Genomic DNA, 14073 nt, shown 5'->3' on the forward strand with positions numbered 1-14073 from the left:
CAATGCAGGGGACACGGGTTCAAGCCCTGGTCCAGGAAGATCCCACATGCCTCAGAGCAACTAAGCCCGTGCGCCACAACTACTGAGCCTGCGCTCTTCAGCCCTCGAGACACAACTACTGAGCCCACGTGCCACAACTACTGAAGCCCGTGCACCTAGAGCCTGTGCTCTGCAACAAGAGAATCACTGCAATGAGAAGCCCACACACCGCAATGAAGAGTAGCCCCCGCTCGCCACAACTAGAGAAAGCCCGCCCACGGCAATGAAGACCCAACACAGCCAAAAATAAATTAATTAATTAATTTTAAAAAACCTCAATAGTGATAAAACAAACAATCCAATTTAAAAATGGGCAGAAGACCTGATTGGACACTTTGCCAAAGAGGATATGTAAAAAGTAAATAAGTATATATAAAGATATTCAACATCATTGGCCATTAGGGCAATGCAAACTAAAGCCATTATGAGATAACACTACACACTAGAATGAGTAATATTAAAAATGCAGTTGACCCTTGAACAACATGGGTTTGAGCTGCATGGGTCCACTTATACGTGGATTTTTTTCAATAAATGCATACTACAGTACTACACGATCTGCAAGTTAGTTGGAAACACACATACAGAGGGCCGATTGTAGGTGGATTTTCAACTACTGGGGGAGTCAGTGTCCCTAACCCCAGCATTATTCAAGTGTCAACTGTACTGACAATACCAAGTGCTGGCAAAAATGTGAAGCAATTGGAATTCTTAAACATTACTGGTGGAAATGAAAAATAATTCAACCATCCTAGAAAACAATTTGGCAGATTCCTAAAAAGTTAAGCCATACACTTACCACATGACCCAGCAATCCAATATTTACTCTAGAGAAATGAAAACATATGTTCACACAAAAACCTGTATATGAATGTTTAAAGTAGCTCTACTCACAACTGCCAAAAACTCAAAGTAATTCAAATGTCTTTCAAAAGGAGAATGGATAAATAAGCTGTGGTACATCTACATCATGGAATGCCACTCAGCACTAAAAAGCAAAGAACTATGGACACACATAACTTGGCTGAATCTCCAGGGAATCATACTGAGTGAAAAAAAAATCCAGTCTCAAAAGGTTACAGACTATGTGATTTATATCACATTCTTGAAATGACAAAATTCTAGAAATGGAGAACAGATCAGTAATTGCTAGAAGTCTAAGCATAGGGTGAGCGGGAGAAAGGGATGGATGTGGCTATAAAAGGGTAACGTAAGGGATCCTTGTGGTGATGGAACTGTGTCTTAACCATATCAATGTGAATATCCTGGTTGTAACACTGTGCTATAATTTTGCAAGATGCTACCATTGATGCAAACTGGGTAAAGGATACATGAGATCTCCATTATTTTTACAACTGCATGTCAATCAATTGTTGCAAAAGAAAGTTTAATTTGAAAAAAGGAAAGTTATATACTGTATGATACCATTTATATGACATTCTTGAAGAGATAAAACTCTAGTGACACAGAACAGGTCTGTGGTTGCCTGAGGTTACAGGGAGGGGAGGATATGACTAAAAGGGGTTGCATGGGGCAGCTCTTTGGCGGGATGAAACTATTCTCTATCCCATAGATTACTTATAACAATCTACATAGGTGTTAACATTTATCGACCTGAACAACAAAATCAATTTTACAGTACACTAATTTTAAAAATTAAAAAATTTTAAGTGAAAGAAAAAAGATGGTGGGCTGTGGGTGCCTACAGGACTTTGTCCCTGGCCAAATGAGAATCAAAAGTCCAACTGAGAAAATTACTTCAGCAAAATCATTTGGAAGACAAACAAATTCCCTAAGATATTTCATTCCCAAATTACATCTATATATTATGTCTCCAGCTCACTGAAGAATGCTATAAGGAATATCTGCAGGAAACCAGAGACTGCATTTATCATTAGGCTGTGACTGACGATAATTCCACCATCCACACGAAGATTCAGCAAAGAAATGCCTTGAAAGGCAATTGCAGGAAAACTTTACTTCCCTGAGGGCTTGATGTGTTCTCTCCTTGATGAGTATAGTGAGCCAGATTACCTCTGGCTGCCAGAGGCTCAAAGAGAAATTTGCAACTCAACTAATATTGTACTGCGTAACTGTCTGTTGCCCTAAGTCATTTGTCTACATTCTAACCTGGCCTTGCTGCTGTCTCATTTTCCCTGATTCTAATGCTTATTTATAAATAATTTTCTTTTATGTCTGAGATTCCTACATCGCTCATCACATTCATGGTAAAATAAAAGAAGGAACACACAATATCCTTACCTGGGCTTTGGCCATTTCCTGCTCTTCTTGGGAAAAGACAGAGATGTGTGAAGCCTGAGCTAAAAGAGTGGAGAAGTGGAGAGCATATGAGAGACCCCATCAGGCTTCCAATGCCCAGAATTATCAGCCTAGAAATCCCCTCACATGAAGCTGCTCTGTGGAAGTTTGGGCGACCATGTGGTTTTAACAACCACTTGTGTATTCTTGAGTCTTTTCCTCATGTGAACATCTAACACAAAAGGTTTTCTTCTATACATACTTGTGTACTGACTCAGAAATTGTATTTCTAGGTATTTTCCTTAATGAAATAATGTATCATAATTTCTCTTTAAGTACCTTCATCTCAGCATTGACTTTAACAATGCCAAACTTAAACGACCCTCTATGACCCATGATATGGGATTAATAAGGAAATACAAGGGATTAAATTCTATGTAGCTACTGAAAATAATGTTGTATGGTACTGTACACTTATTATCTGTGTATTTTCTGTACATATATCTAAATTACAAGTTTTTTAAATGTTACAGGATAATTCTTTAAGCTGAATTGCAGTAACTTCTAAATGAAAAAAAAGGCAGGTTATCAAACTTCAGGAACCCATTTTAAAACCATACGTTAAATGTTTAAAAATGCATATCCCTTATACACACTAAAAAGTGTCTAAAGAATGAACATTTAAACAGAGGGGGCTAAAATTAGTTCTTTTTTATTTTCTTCTCTATTTTCTAATCAATCTATAATGCAAATATGTTACTTACGTGTTAAATGCCAAAAAACCCCACTGAACTTTAACACTATTATTCCCAGGCGTTTTAAGCCCCATCCCCACCCCCACCCCGCCAGACCCCACAACACTAGACCCTGCCCACGCCTCCCAAGCCCCAGGCTCTGCGCGAGGCCCCTAATCAGGTGAGTTCTCTCTGGTGCCTCTTCTTGCTTCTCCTCACCTCACTGGGGACGTCTTGCCCAGGAGCCAGAAGGAAGCCTTCGGGTGCAGATTCACTTCAGCTGGAGCATTCACACAAGGCCCCTACCTCGGGGCTCGGGCAAGGGGAGAGGAACAGAGGGAGAGGCGGGGGCGCCTAAGGAGGAGCTTGAGGGGTGCGTATGAACCCTTAGCGCAGGTCACTGTGCTGGAAAATGTGTAAAAGTCAACGTTTAATATGCCCCATTCAACCCCGACTAGCCCCATAACTTTGCCTACCATTGAGCCCACAAACCCTCATTCGCTGACCTCTCGGTCCACCCCACAACCTCCCACATCAATGACCCCCCAAAAGCCGCTTCATTCGTCCCCCAGAACTCCCCATCACTCAGCCCATCACCCCTACTACTCGCCCCCTCAACCTCTCTCTCGACACAGATTTTGTGCTCGCTGCAGAGGAGACCGTTACGAAAACTGGCCCCGAGAAGCACTTCCGCTTTGGGACCAACTCCGGCTCCGCAGCCCAGAGGGCTGTAGCGGCCGGTGTGCGCACGCTCAGTGGGGGCTTTGAGCCCGCGGACACCAATAGTCAACATGGGGACCCCTCCCGCCTGCCGGACGCGAATGCGACGGGGCTGCAGCGCAGGCGCAGAGGGGAGATGGCCGCTCCGGTTACGTCACTGCTCTGAAACGATGGCCGCGCCCACTGCGTCTCTTCCCTTCGAGGGCGGCAGTGTAGAACAGGTGCTTACTTTGATTTGCGGAGGCCGTCATTCCTAAGACTCCAAAGATCGGTTTCCTTATGGAGGGAGGGGAAGGGCCCAATTAAGGAGAATGCAAGCAGGCAGGAATTTCATGTCTTGAACCTGGAGGGCAGTATCGGGTTTGCAGGTGTAATTGAATAGGAAGTCGGGATGCGTGGCAGAATTGCTCAGCGTGCACAAAGGCTAGGAGGTAGGGAGAGGTCACTGGCTCCATCCAGTGGCTAAGGCTGGGAGTTTACAGCCTAGCGTTTGAAGGACGGTGTGCAGACAAACAAGAAGCTGAAGAATAAATAAATGGCCACCTAGTACACACACACACCGGGATGAAGGGGATGTGTTAAGTAGTGACTGACAATGTTGTTGTCTCAGGATGGGCAGGGACGATCTCCTTTTGTCGGGGGTGAGAGTTACGCTGGTCAAAAGGAGCCGGCCGCACAAATATTTGAAGCAAAGAGCTTTGTGGTGGAGGGCGCGGCTGTTACAAAGGCCCTGAAGTAGGACCTGGTTTGGCACGTTGGAGGAACAGAAAGTGTCAGTGTGTTGGGAATATAGAAGGTGTGGACAAGGGAGAAGTGAGTGGGTGCCAGATGCTGTAGGGCCTCCTCTGCCAGGGACAGAGCTCATGTCTCATTCTGACATAATGGGATGCCATTAAGGGGGATCAGATTTTTAAAACACCAGTCTAAAGCAATCTAGCATTATATATTAACTTTAAAAATACACGTAGATTAGACTCTTGTTTATTGCCTGTCTTGAACCGCTAGGACATGAGCTCCGCAGGAATTTGCTTAAGCACCTCCCACATGCCAGGTAGTGTTCTAGATATTGGGAATACTGCAGGAGAGAAAACAGAACCAACCAAACAAACAAAAGTGATGGAGACAGCCTGGTTGCAAACTCCCACCTACCAGCTGTGTAATCTAGGGCAGGACTCAATTCCTCTGTGCTGAATTTCCTCATCTATAAAATGGTGGATAATGACAGCACCTACCTCATTAGGGCTGTGGTGACAAATGAGCTGATAATTGTAAATGGCTTAGAACAATGCCTGGAACACAGCAAGTGCTGTGTAACTGATGATGATGATTAAAATAAAATTAGACGTGTGTATGTATAAAACTTTTTTTAATAAGAAGAACAAAATAAAAAGATGACCTTCAGGCTGCTTTGTGGATGACAGATTGCAGAGGGCAAGGGCGAAAACAGGAAGAACAATAAGAAGGCTCCGCCAACAGGCCCAGCAAGTGATAATGGAGGCTCAGACCTAGCTCAGTATCTCCTGTGTGCCAGGCACTGTGTGAAGCACATGACATGACCTGCCTCAGATAGTCCCCACTTTCTGTGAACAATCCTGTGGTCCCACCCATCTTGTTAGGTGAGGAAACTGAGTCCCAGCGAGACTAAGTAACTTGCCCAAAGTCACACAGATTCCCAAGATCGGATCCTTAACTTCTACCCAATAATACTCTTCTTTTGTTTATTCAGTATCCCACAGAACTTCCAGAAAATATCTGAGGGTGTTCATTCCAGAACCATTAAAACCAGGCAAGGAATTTTTTTTGGGGGGGGGCAGGAATATAGATGGAGCTTCCTAGCAGACAAAGCAAAGAGAGAAAGCAGGGAAGTAACTCAGGTCTCTTGCTCTCTTAAGGATCTGTACCTCCTGGGTACAAAACTTGTCAACTCTCTTAATGAATTAGGATGTGGAAAATAGGAGGGGCTGGACCTTTAGGGCCCCTGTCAGTCTGGCCTCTTCCACCCTGTAAACATAACTTCTCCACCACCTTGTATACACATATATATACACACACCCCTGTGTGGAGGGGGAAATCCTATAGGGTTGGTGGGTGTTGGGGTACAGTGATTTCCAGCTCCAAAAATATTCTGAGCCAGTGATACAGCCCTGCAGAAACTGTCCCAGGGTTCACAGTGCGTATCCACAAGCTATGTGAAACCAGATTTTCTGCTGTGGAGCTAGGATGCCCACGCTCTGTCCTGGGCATCCTCTACCATCAGTCCCTACAGGTACAAACTCATTCAGTGGCCTAAGCAGCAGGTAGCTAGGTGAAGGGGTGTGGAAAGCTGACAGGTAGCTTGTCCCACCACAGAATCTGCACGATGTGACACTCCAACCCAAAGGCCACCCCCACCTCGCTGGTGAGTCATTAAAACTGCTCTTAAGATACATTTTCTCAAAACTGTGGAAGTGTTGCCAATTGTGAGCAATCATTTTGGACCATGAGGTAGCAGGTGAGTTTGGCAGAGCTACAACATAGGAGCAGCCAGCTCTCTGGTGAGCTTGGAGCTGCCACTCTAGCCCTGCCTCCAAGAGAGGAATCCCCTTCCATCCTCTTGAAGCTATTGGTATTTAGGGTGGTATTGGTATGTGCAGCCAAACTGAATCCTGAACAATACATCAGACTTTTCTGTCTTGGCAGATGTGTCACTAAACAGAGACATGTGGGACCAGTGAGGGCAGGGGGTGGTGAATAATGGTGAATGAAGGACAAATTGGGAATGAATGGGGGCAAGGAGAGACAAAGGGGGATGGCAGGAGGTGAATGAGCAGTAGAGTGGAGTGAATGTGGGTAGTGTGGGGCAGAGTAAGGAAATGACTACGCATTCAATTTTTTTTTTTTTTTTTTCGCATTCAATTTTGAATCAATTTAAGCTTATGGATGAGACTGAGTAAGTAATGGGAAAATGAGGCACCGTCTAAGTGGCAAAAAGTGAAAGAGGGAGTGGACTGTGAGTGAATGGGGCAATGAAAGGTGGTGAATGTGAATGGGGTTGATAAAGCATGAGAGTGCAAGTTGATATGAGTACTAAGGATTGAAGTGTAAATGAATGATGGTTTATGGGGCACAATATGAGTAAGGAGAGGTGAATTTAGGGAGAAAGTAGCAGTGAATGGAAGTCATGTGAGGCATAGAGGGAAGAATGGGGGGCACAAGGGGCAGAATAAGAGGAAACAGAAATGAATACATGGTAGAATGTGAATAAGTGAATCGATCCGAGTTTGTTTGAGTGGGGATACTACGAGGGAGGAGAGTGACCAGAGGTGAATAAGAGGCAGACTGGGATTAGATGGGGTAGGTATGCGGGGCAGCGTTCCAGTAATGTGCAGAGATCCCAGGGGGAATCAGCCCAGGTGAATGAGCAAAAGCATGTGCGTGAATGGAGGTAATGTTGGGCACAGTGAGAGGGGATGGAAGTAAAGAGCAGAAGAAGGTGAGTAATTGGGTATTGTGAGGCAAGGGGAGAGGGGATGAAGGTCCTATAGCCCAAGGTGAGTAAAGTGGGGGAAATGGAGCCCTATGTGAGCAAAAAGTGGTAAATCCGAGGCAGAGTGTGACTGAACGAGGGTACCGCGAGGCAGAGTGGGAGCAACTCAACATGAATTGGGAGCAGAACAAGAGTGATGAGTGGAAACAGGGGTTACAGCGGGAGTGACTTTAAATGAATGAGATAATGGGAGGCAGTGAAGATTGAGAAAGAATGGAGGCGACCAAGAGTAGAGTGAGTATGTGTGGATAACTTGGGCTAGTGTTTGGGAGTAATACACTTTCAGGAAATGCAGGTAATGTGGGAGAAGCACTTGAGAGAATAGAAGTGAAGAAGGGGCAGAAATAGAGTGAATGAGGGAGGGAATGAGGCCCAGAGTCAATGAACAAAGGTGAAGGATGGGCCACGTGAGAGCGGATGGGAGTCATTTGATGCGGTGTCAGGCAGTGAAGGTGAAAGTAGGAAATGAGAGTCTGAGTGGGAGTGAATGGAGGTGAAGAAGGAATAGGATGTGAGAGAGCTTGGGTAAGAGTAAGTAGAGGGTTAGGGAACTGCAGTAACACAAGGCCCAGTGTGAATGAATATAGGTGGATAAGAGGCAGTGTAAGTGGACGAGGGAATAAAACGTAGAATGAGAACGGGGGTGAAAAAGCAGTAGAGTGAACATGTATATGTAATATGTAATGTGGGGCAGAGTCTGATTAAATGGGTGTAACATGGGGCAGATTCCAGTAAATGAGGGTGGAACAGAGCACACTAAGTGAAGAGAGGTGAAGGAGGCGCTGAGAATGAGTAAATAGAGGTGATGTGGAACAAAGGGGAGAGCACAGTGGTCATATTTTATAAAGCATGAGGAATCAGAGGTGGTAGTAGGCATGGTGTAGTGACCAGAGCTGACTACTCAGCAGAGTGGGGGAAATGGAGGTGATGAGGGGCAGAATGAGTGGAAATGGAGGTAACCAAGTGGTAGAGCATGATTAATGGGAGTAGAGTGGGACAGTGTTAAGGAATGTAGGGGAATGTGGGCTGAGTGTGAGGTCTAGTACCTGGGTCCTGTCTGTCCTTTTTGTGTCCCAAGCCCCTCTCTCCCTGCATCCCTTTCTGATATCTCTGGGTTTCTCCCTGTCCTTGTCTCCTTCCACCTCTGCATATACATTAGTATCTTTCTTTTTCTTTGTTTCTGTCTTTAACAGAGCTAGCACAGGGGAAGATGGTGAGATGCCCAACCCTCTGGCTTCTCTGTTCGAGAATCTGTCACTTAGATCTTCACAGAGCCCAAAATTCCAGCATACCCTTAGTTCTGAGCACTGAAGGGTGAGTCTGAAGCAATGGGTCAGTTAGGAGGGCTTGTGCATGTCATAATGCAGGCCTGGGACACTATGGTGGTGACCCTGGCCATGCTGATGCCTGCCACTGTGGATGCCAAGATCTTCCAACGCTGAGACCTGGCAATGAAGCTGGAGGAGGCAGGCCTCAACGGCTTCAAGGGCTACACCATTGGAGGCTGTGAGACTCGTCACCCCATGCCACGAGCTGCCCACCACACTCAGACCCAAGCCCTCCCCCATTGCCATTTGTTACCTCCCAGGCTAGGGAATGATCCTCTCAGTCACCCTCTGACTATGATGAGTACTTTAACTAACTCTAGTTTCATCATCATTGCCTTCACAATCATTTACCCTCATCTCTACTAACACCACCATCACTACCATCAATGTCATCACTGCTGTTATCACCATAGATACCATCATCACCACCATTACTGGTATCTCACCAGAATCACCAACATCAACCCCAAACCAAGAATTCACCCCCAACAACTAAGATGAAAACCATCCCTGGGGGCTTCCCTGGTGGCGCAGTGGTTGAGAGTCCGCCTACCGATGCAGGGGATGCGGGTTTGTGCCCCGGTCCGGGAGGATCCCACGTGCCGCAAAGCGGCTGGGCCCGTGAGCCATGGCCGCTAAGCCTGCGCGTCCGGAGCCTGTGCTCCACAACAGGAGAGGCAACAACAGTGAGAGGCCCGCGTACTGCAAAAAAAATAACAAAAAACCAAAAAGCAAACAAACAAACAAAAAAACCCATCCCTGCCCCATTCCCTCATCCTACCCTCTCCCCTATTCCCAAGACCCATGCCCATCTGCTACCTCCCCCCTCCCTGCCCCAGTGCTGTGCATGGCACACTATGAAAGTGGCTTTGACACCTTCGTGGACCACAATCCTGATGGCAGCAGTGCATATGGCATTTTCCAGCTGAACTCCACCTGGTGGTGTGACAATGGTGTTACACCTACCCAGAACCTCTGTCACATGGAGTGTCATGGTGAGGCAGCATTGAGGACATCTTGAAGCCCTGCCTGGCCTCACTCCCCAACACGCAGAGGGCAAGACTGTCTAAGCCATAGCCTTGAGTAACAAGCAGAAAAATGATAGGGAAAGGAGCAGAATTGCCTGGGCTGTTACAGACACCAGCCTGTATCCTTACCCAGACTACACTGAGATGTTGTCTAGGTAAGGAGGACTCAGAGCTCCCAAACCTCACCTAGAATGGAGGCTGCCATTTTCTAGGACTCAGGAAACAATACACTTAGCTCCAAGTGGAATGGAGGGGGAAACTGTCCTGATTTGGGGTTGGGGTTGTCCAGGCCCTGGAGGAAGAAGCAGATATCTGTCTGTAGGAACAGAAACAAGGTACCTCTGTGCAGAAAGGAGAGAATTTTCCAGACGAGAGTGTGGTATTGTTGAGGACGAAATTGAATAGCAGTAGAAGTTGTTCAGGGTTGGCCAAAATGGTGTTTGAGGTTGTCCAAGATAGGCCAAAATGGAGACTGTGGTTGTTTGGGACCAGCCCAAGTGGAGGTTGAAGTTGTCCAAGTCCTGCCACAGTGACAGAAGAGATCATCCAGGACTTGCCAGCTTGAAGGCTGAGGTTATCCAGGACTAGTCAACATAGTGGTTGAGATCATTAACTAGTCAGAATGGCAGTTAAGGTCATCCTCGTCTAGCCACCATAGCAGTTGATGTCACCTAGGACCAGGCAACATGGTAGCTGAAGTTGAACAGGACTAGCCAACATAGAGACTGAGGTCACTTGTAACTAGTAAAAATGAGTGTTGATGTTATCCAGGACCTGACAACATAGTGTTTGAAGAGTCCCCAGGACTGACCAACCTTGCAGTGGAGTGGCCAACAGCCATTGCAGTTGAGATCATTCATAACCACACAAAATGACAGTTGAAGTCATCTGGAACTGGCCAACATGGAGCCTGAGGTTGTCCAGGACCAGCCAATATGGTGGTTGAGGTTATTCATAACCAACAAACATGACAGTCAAGATCACTCAGGATCAGTCAATGAGTTAAGGTTGTACAGAACCAGTCAATATGGCAGTTGATGTAATTCATAGCCAGCTAATAAGTGAATCAAGGTCATCTAAAATCAGGCAATATAGTGGTTGAAGTTATTCAGGCCCCAAGAAACCCAGAACCCCTTGTCCCTTCATACACTGTCACCCTGTCCCCAATACACCAGATTACTATATCCCTCTCTTCCTCCTAGAACTGTTCAACCGCCATATTCTGGATGACATCATGTGTGCCAAGCAGATAGTGTCCTCACAAAATGGTATGAATACCTGGTAAGTCTCATGGGGATGTCTTGGACTCTGGGCAGCCGGGATGGTGGCGCTGCCACCCCATCAGCCTGTCCACTTCATCCTCCCTCTCTCCCTTCATTTCCCAGGGATTCTTGGAGCCAGCACTGTTCTGGCCATGATTTATCTGAATGGCTCAAGGGGTGTCATATGTATGCAAAACCTTACACAACAGAAATTAATTCATGACTCAGCTTCCCAGAGATAGAGATTTCATTTTCCTTTCTGTTCTTTCTTTTGTGGATTTAATAAAGGATGATATCTATAAACAATTCAAGAGGCCCCTGATGTCTGACTCTCTTCATTTTTCCAATGCCTGAAGGTACCCCTATTCAATCACTCCCTCCATATATTCAAAGCTGTAATCAGGGGACACGAGATCACTCAGGGTCGGGGTGGAGGATAATGTAGTGATTAAGAGCATAGGTTCTCCTGGGTTCAGAAACAATCTCTACCACTTACTGTCCCCAAGTTGCCTTGGGTAAGGCACTTAATTTCTTTGTGCCTCAGTTTCCTCATCTGCAAAATGAGGATGATAGTGATAGTAACTATCTCATGGGTTGTTGAGAGAATTAAATGAATTAATGTTTGTAAAGCACATAAAGTGTTTAGTACACAAGACAATTCTAGGTCTGGAAATAGAAGGGTGGTATGAAAATTGGCTTCCCTTAAAAAGTATCACTCTCAGTTGAAGTAACTGCAGGGTCTTTTTTTTTTTTTTTTTTTTTGCAGTACACGGGCCTCTCACTGTTGTGGCCTCTCCCATTGCAGAGCACAGGCTCCGGACGCACAGGCTCAGGGGCCATGGCTCACGGGCCCAGCCGCTCCACGGCATGTGGGATCCTCCCGGACCGGGGCATGAACCCGCATCTCCTGCATCGGCAGGCGGACTCTCAACCACTGCACCACCAGGGAAGCCCTACAGGGTCTTTAATTAAGGTAGATACAGTCTCTTCAGGGGAAAATGGAATTGGTTTCAGCTTACAGAGAAAGCTCAGTGGGAATTAGGATTTTAAAGTATTTACATTCTCCCACATCCTCCCACATTATTACCATTCTAACTCTCAGCTCCCAACTCCTTCTTTCATGATCTGTAACCAAAGTTTCAAATGACAAACTGGAAATTTAGGCCAGGAATTCAATGGATGCACAAGGTAATAATTATCTTTACAGAATCCCCGGGTTTTGGTCTATGTCTTGAGCAGAGAATTTAGGAATTTGAACTTGCCATCCTTTCTCTTTGTGCTGACCAGCCCCATTGGAAGCAGCAACCCCCGTGAGGAAGCAGTCCCTCACGTCCTTTGTACTCTTTGGTTGGGGTGGATATTCAACTACCCAAAGCCTTGTTTTCAGTGTTGACTTCATCCAGATAAGCACAGATGATCATTAAAGCAGTTATCTGCCACTGCATGCCAAGGAATGCCAGAGCCCCCTTCCTTAATGCCACCTGGATTTCCCCTGCCTTCAGCCCCAACCAGCCTAGGTAACCAAATCTCACATTTCCCTGGGGTCCGTTAAAGGTACCATCACTCTGGATACCAATTTCTGAATGAGATAGTTATTTATCAAAAGCAGCATAAATAAACTCTGGTGAATTTAAGTAAAAAGCAGATCTCCTAAAAGCCTATCAGGTAGCTCATAGTATTTCTGGGAAGACTGCATGATCTAGCTCAGACAGGGGGAAGGTCCACACAAAGAAGAAGCCAAAATCTTGAACGTAAAATAGGTTGGGGCAAGAATATTGGCATTATCAACTGTTGCTACTTCTGAAAACTGGATTTGATGCCCTAATGTTTCCTATACATTTTTCCGATTATGCATCCTTTCTAATAATTTACAACATTTATAGTATATTTATCATTGTTATTCCTTTAGTGGTTATCTTTAAATCTCTAATTTTATATCATTTGATAAACTCTTTTTTCAGTAGATAGCACTTATTCCCCATTATGGAAGATGTGAAAGCAGCTGTTCTTCATAATAGACTGTATTAGGTTTTTTTCTATGAGAGTTTGGTATTAAATCTGGAATATTTCCCTTAATATCATTGCCATGGGACTATGTTTATCGAAATCAATTAAATTGGGTTTCTCTTGATACCTGTGCCCAGATTTACCATGAGGTCTGGCTCTCATATATTCAAGGCTTCAAAGGACTGCAGTCTTGAACAACCTCTCTGATGTAAAATAGTCATTCACTATACACCCATGATAACAACTACAGAGGCCAAGTATTTTGCACCAGGATCTTGGCTCTTGCTATTCCTTATGCCTGGAATGTTCTTACCCCCAGTATGGCTGGCTCCTTATTTTTAGAAAGACCTTCCATGACCACTTTAGCTAAGGCATGATCCTTTCACCTCACCTTTTTCTTTTCCTTTCACTTTTTTATGAAGGATTTTCCATTTTCAGTTCTTTTGCAAAGTTTCTCTTTTCTCTGAGTTCTTTAATACATGATGAACTTTAACTTCTGGAAGGTTTTTCTTATATTCAGGAAAGCCATAGGGTTTCTCGCCTATGTGGGTTCTTCGATGTAGAGTGAGTTTTGACTTCTCTCTGAAGGCTCTACTACACTTATCACATTTATAGGGTTTCTCTCGTGTGTGAGTTCTTTGATGTATAACAAGATATGATTTCAGGGAGAAAGTTTTCTCACATACATTACACTCATAGGGTTTCTCCCCTGTGTGAACTCTCAAATGAATAATGAGATATGACTACTGGAAGAAAACTTTATCACATTAATTGCATTCATAGGATTTCTCAAATTTTTCTCCTGTATGAGCTCTCCAATGTAACATAAGATAGTACTTCAGGGAGAAGACTTTCCCACATACAGTACATCCATAGTTTTTTTCTACTGTATGAATTCTTTGATGAGCACTGAGATTCAGCTTAAGGGTGAAGGCTCCTCCACAGTCTGAACACACATAAAGTTTCTCTCCTGTATGAGTTCTTTAATGTCTACGCGATTTTGATTTCTCTCTGAAGGATTTGCCACATTCTTTACATTCACAGGGTTTCTCTCCTGTGTGTGTCCTCTGATATGTACCTTTTTTTTTTTTTTTTTGCGGTACGGGGGCCTCTCACTGTTGTGGCCTCTCCCGTTGCGGAGCACAGGCTCCGGACGTGTAGGCTCAGTGG

At 45.0% G+C, this 14073-nt stretch overlaps 1 protein-coding gene and 1 pseudogene across 1 annotated transcript; one reads left to right on the forward strand and one right to left on the reverse strand.

Annotated features, from left to right (window-relative positions):
• The first annotated feature begins 8639 nt into the window (after positions 1–8639).
• LOC103088530 (sperm acrosome-associated protein 5) lies at positions 8640–11119 on the forward strand. Its single transcript, XM_007450934.1, is given in 4 exon segments — positions 8640–8784; positions 9446–9601; positions 10837–10915; positions 11020–11119. Coding segments are annotated over 4 exon segments (480 nt in total).
• An 875-nt stretch (positions 11120–11994) lies between these two features.
• LOC103088799 (zinc finger protein 182-like) overlaps positions 11995–14073 on the reverse strand; it is a 20633-nt pseudogene continuing 18554 nt past the window's right edge.

Source organism: Lipotes vexillifer, unplaced genomic scaffold, assembly GCF_000442215.2.
Source record: "Lipotes vexillifer unplaced genomic scaffold, Lipotes_vexillifer_v1.1 scaffold129, whole genome shotgun sequence".
Classification (NCBI taxonomy): Eukaryota; Metazoa; Chordata; class Mammalia; order Artiodactyla; family Lipotidae; genus Lipotes; species Lipotes vexillifer.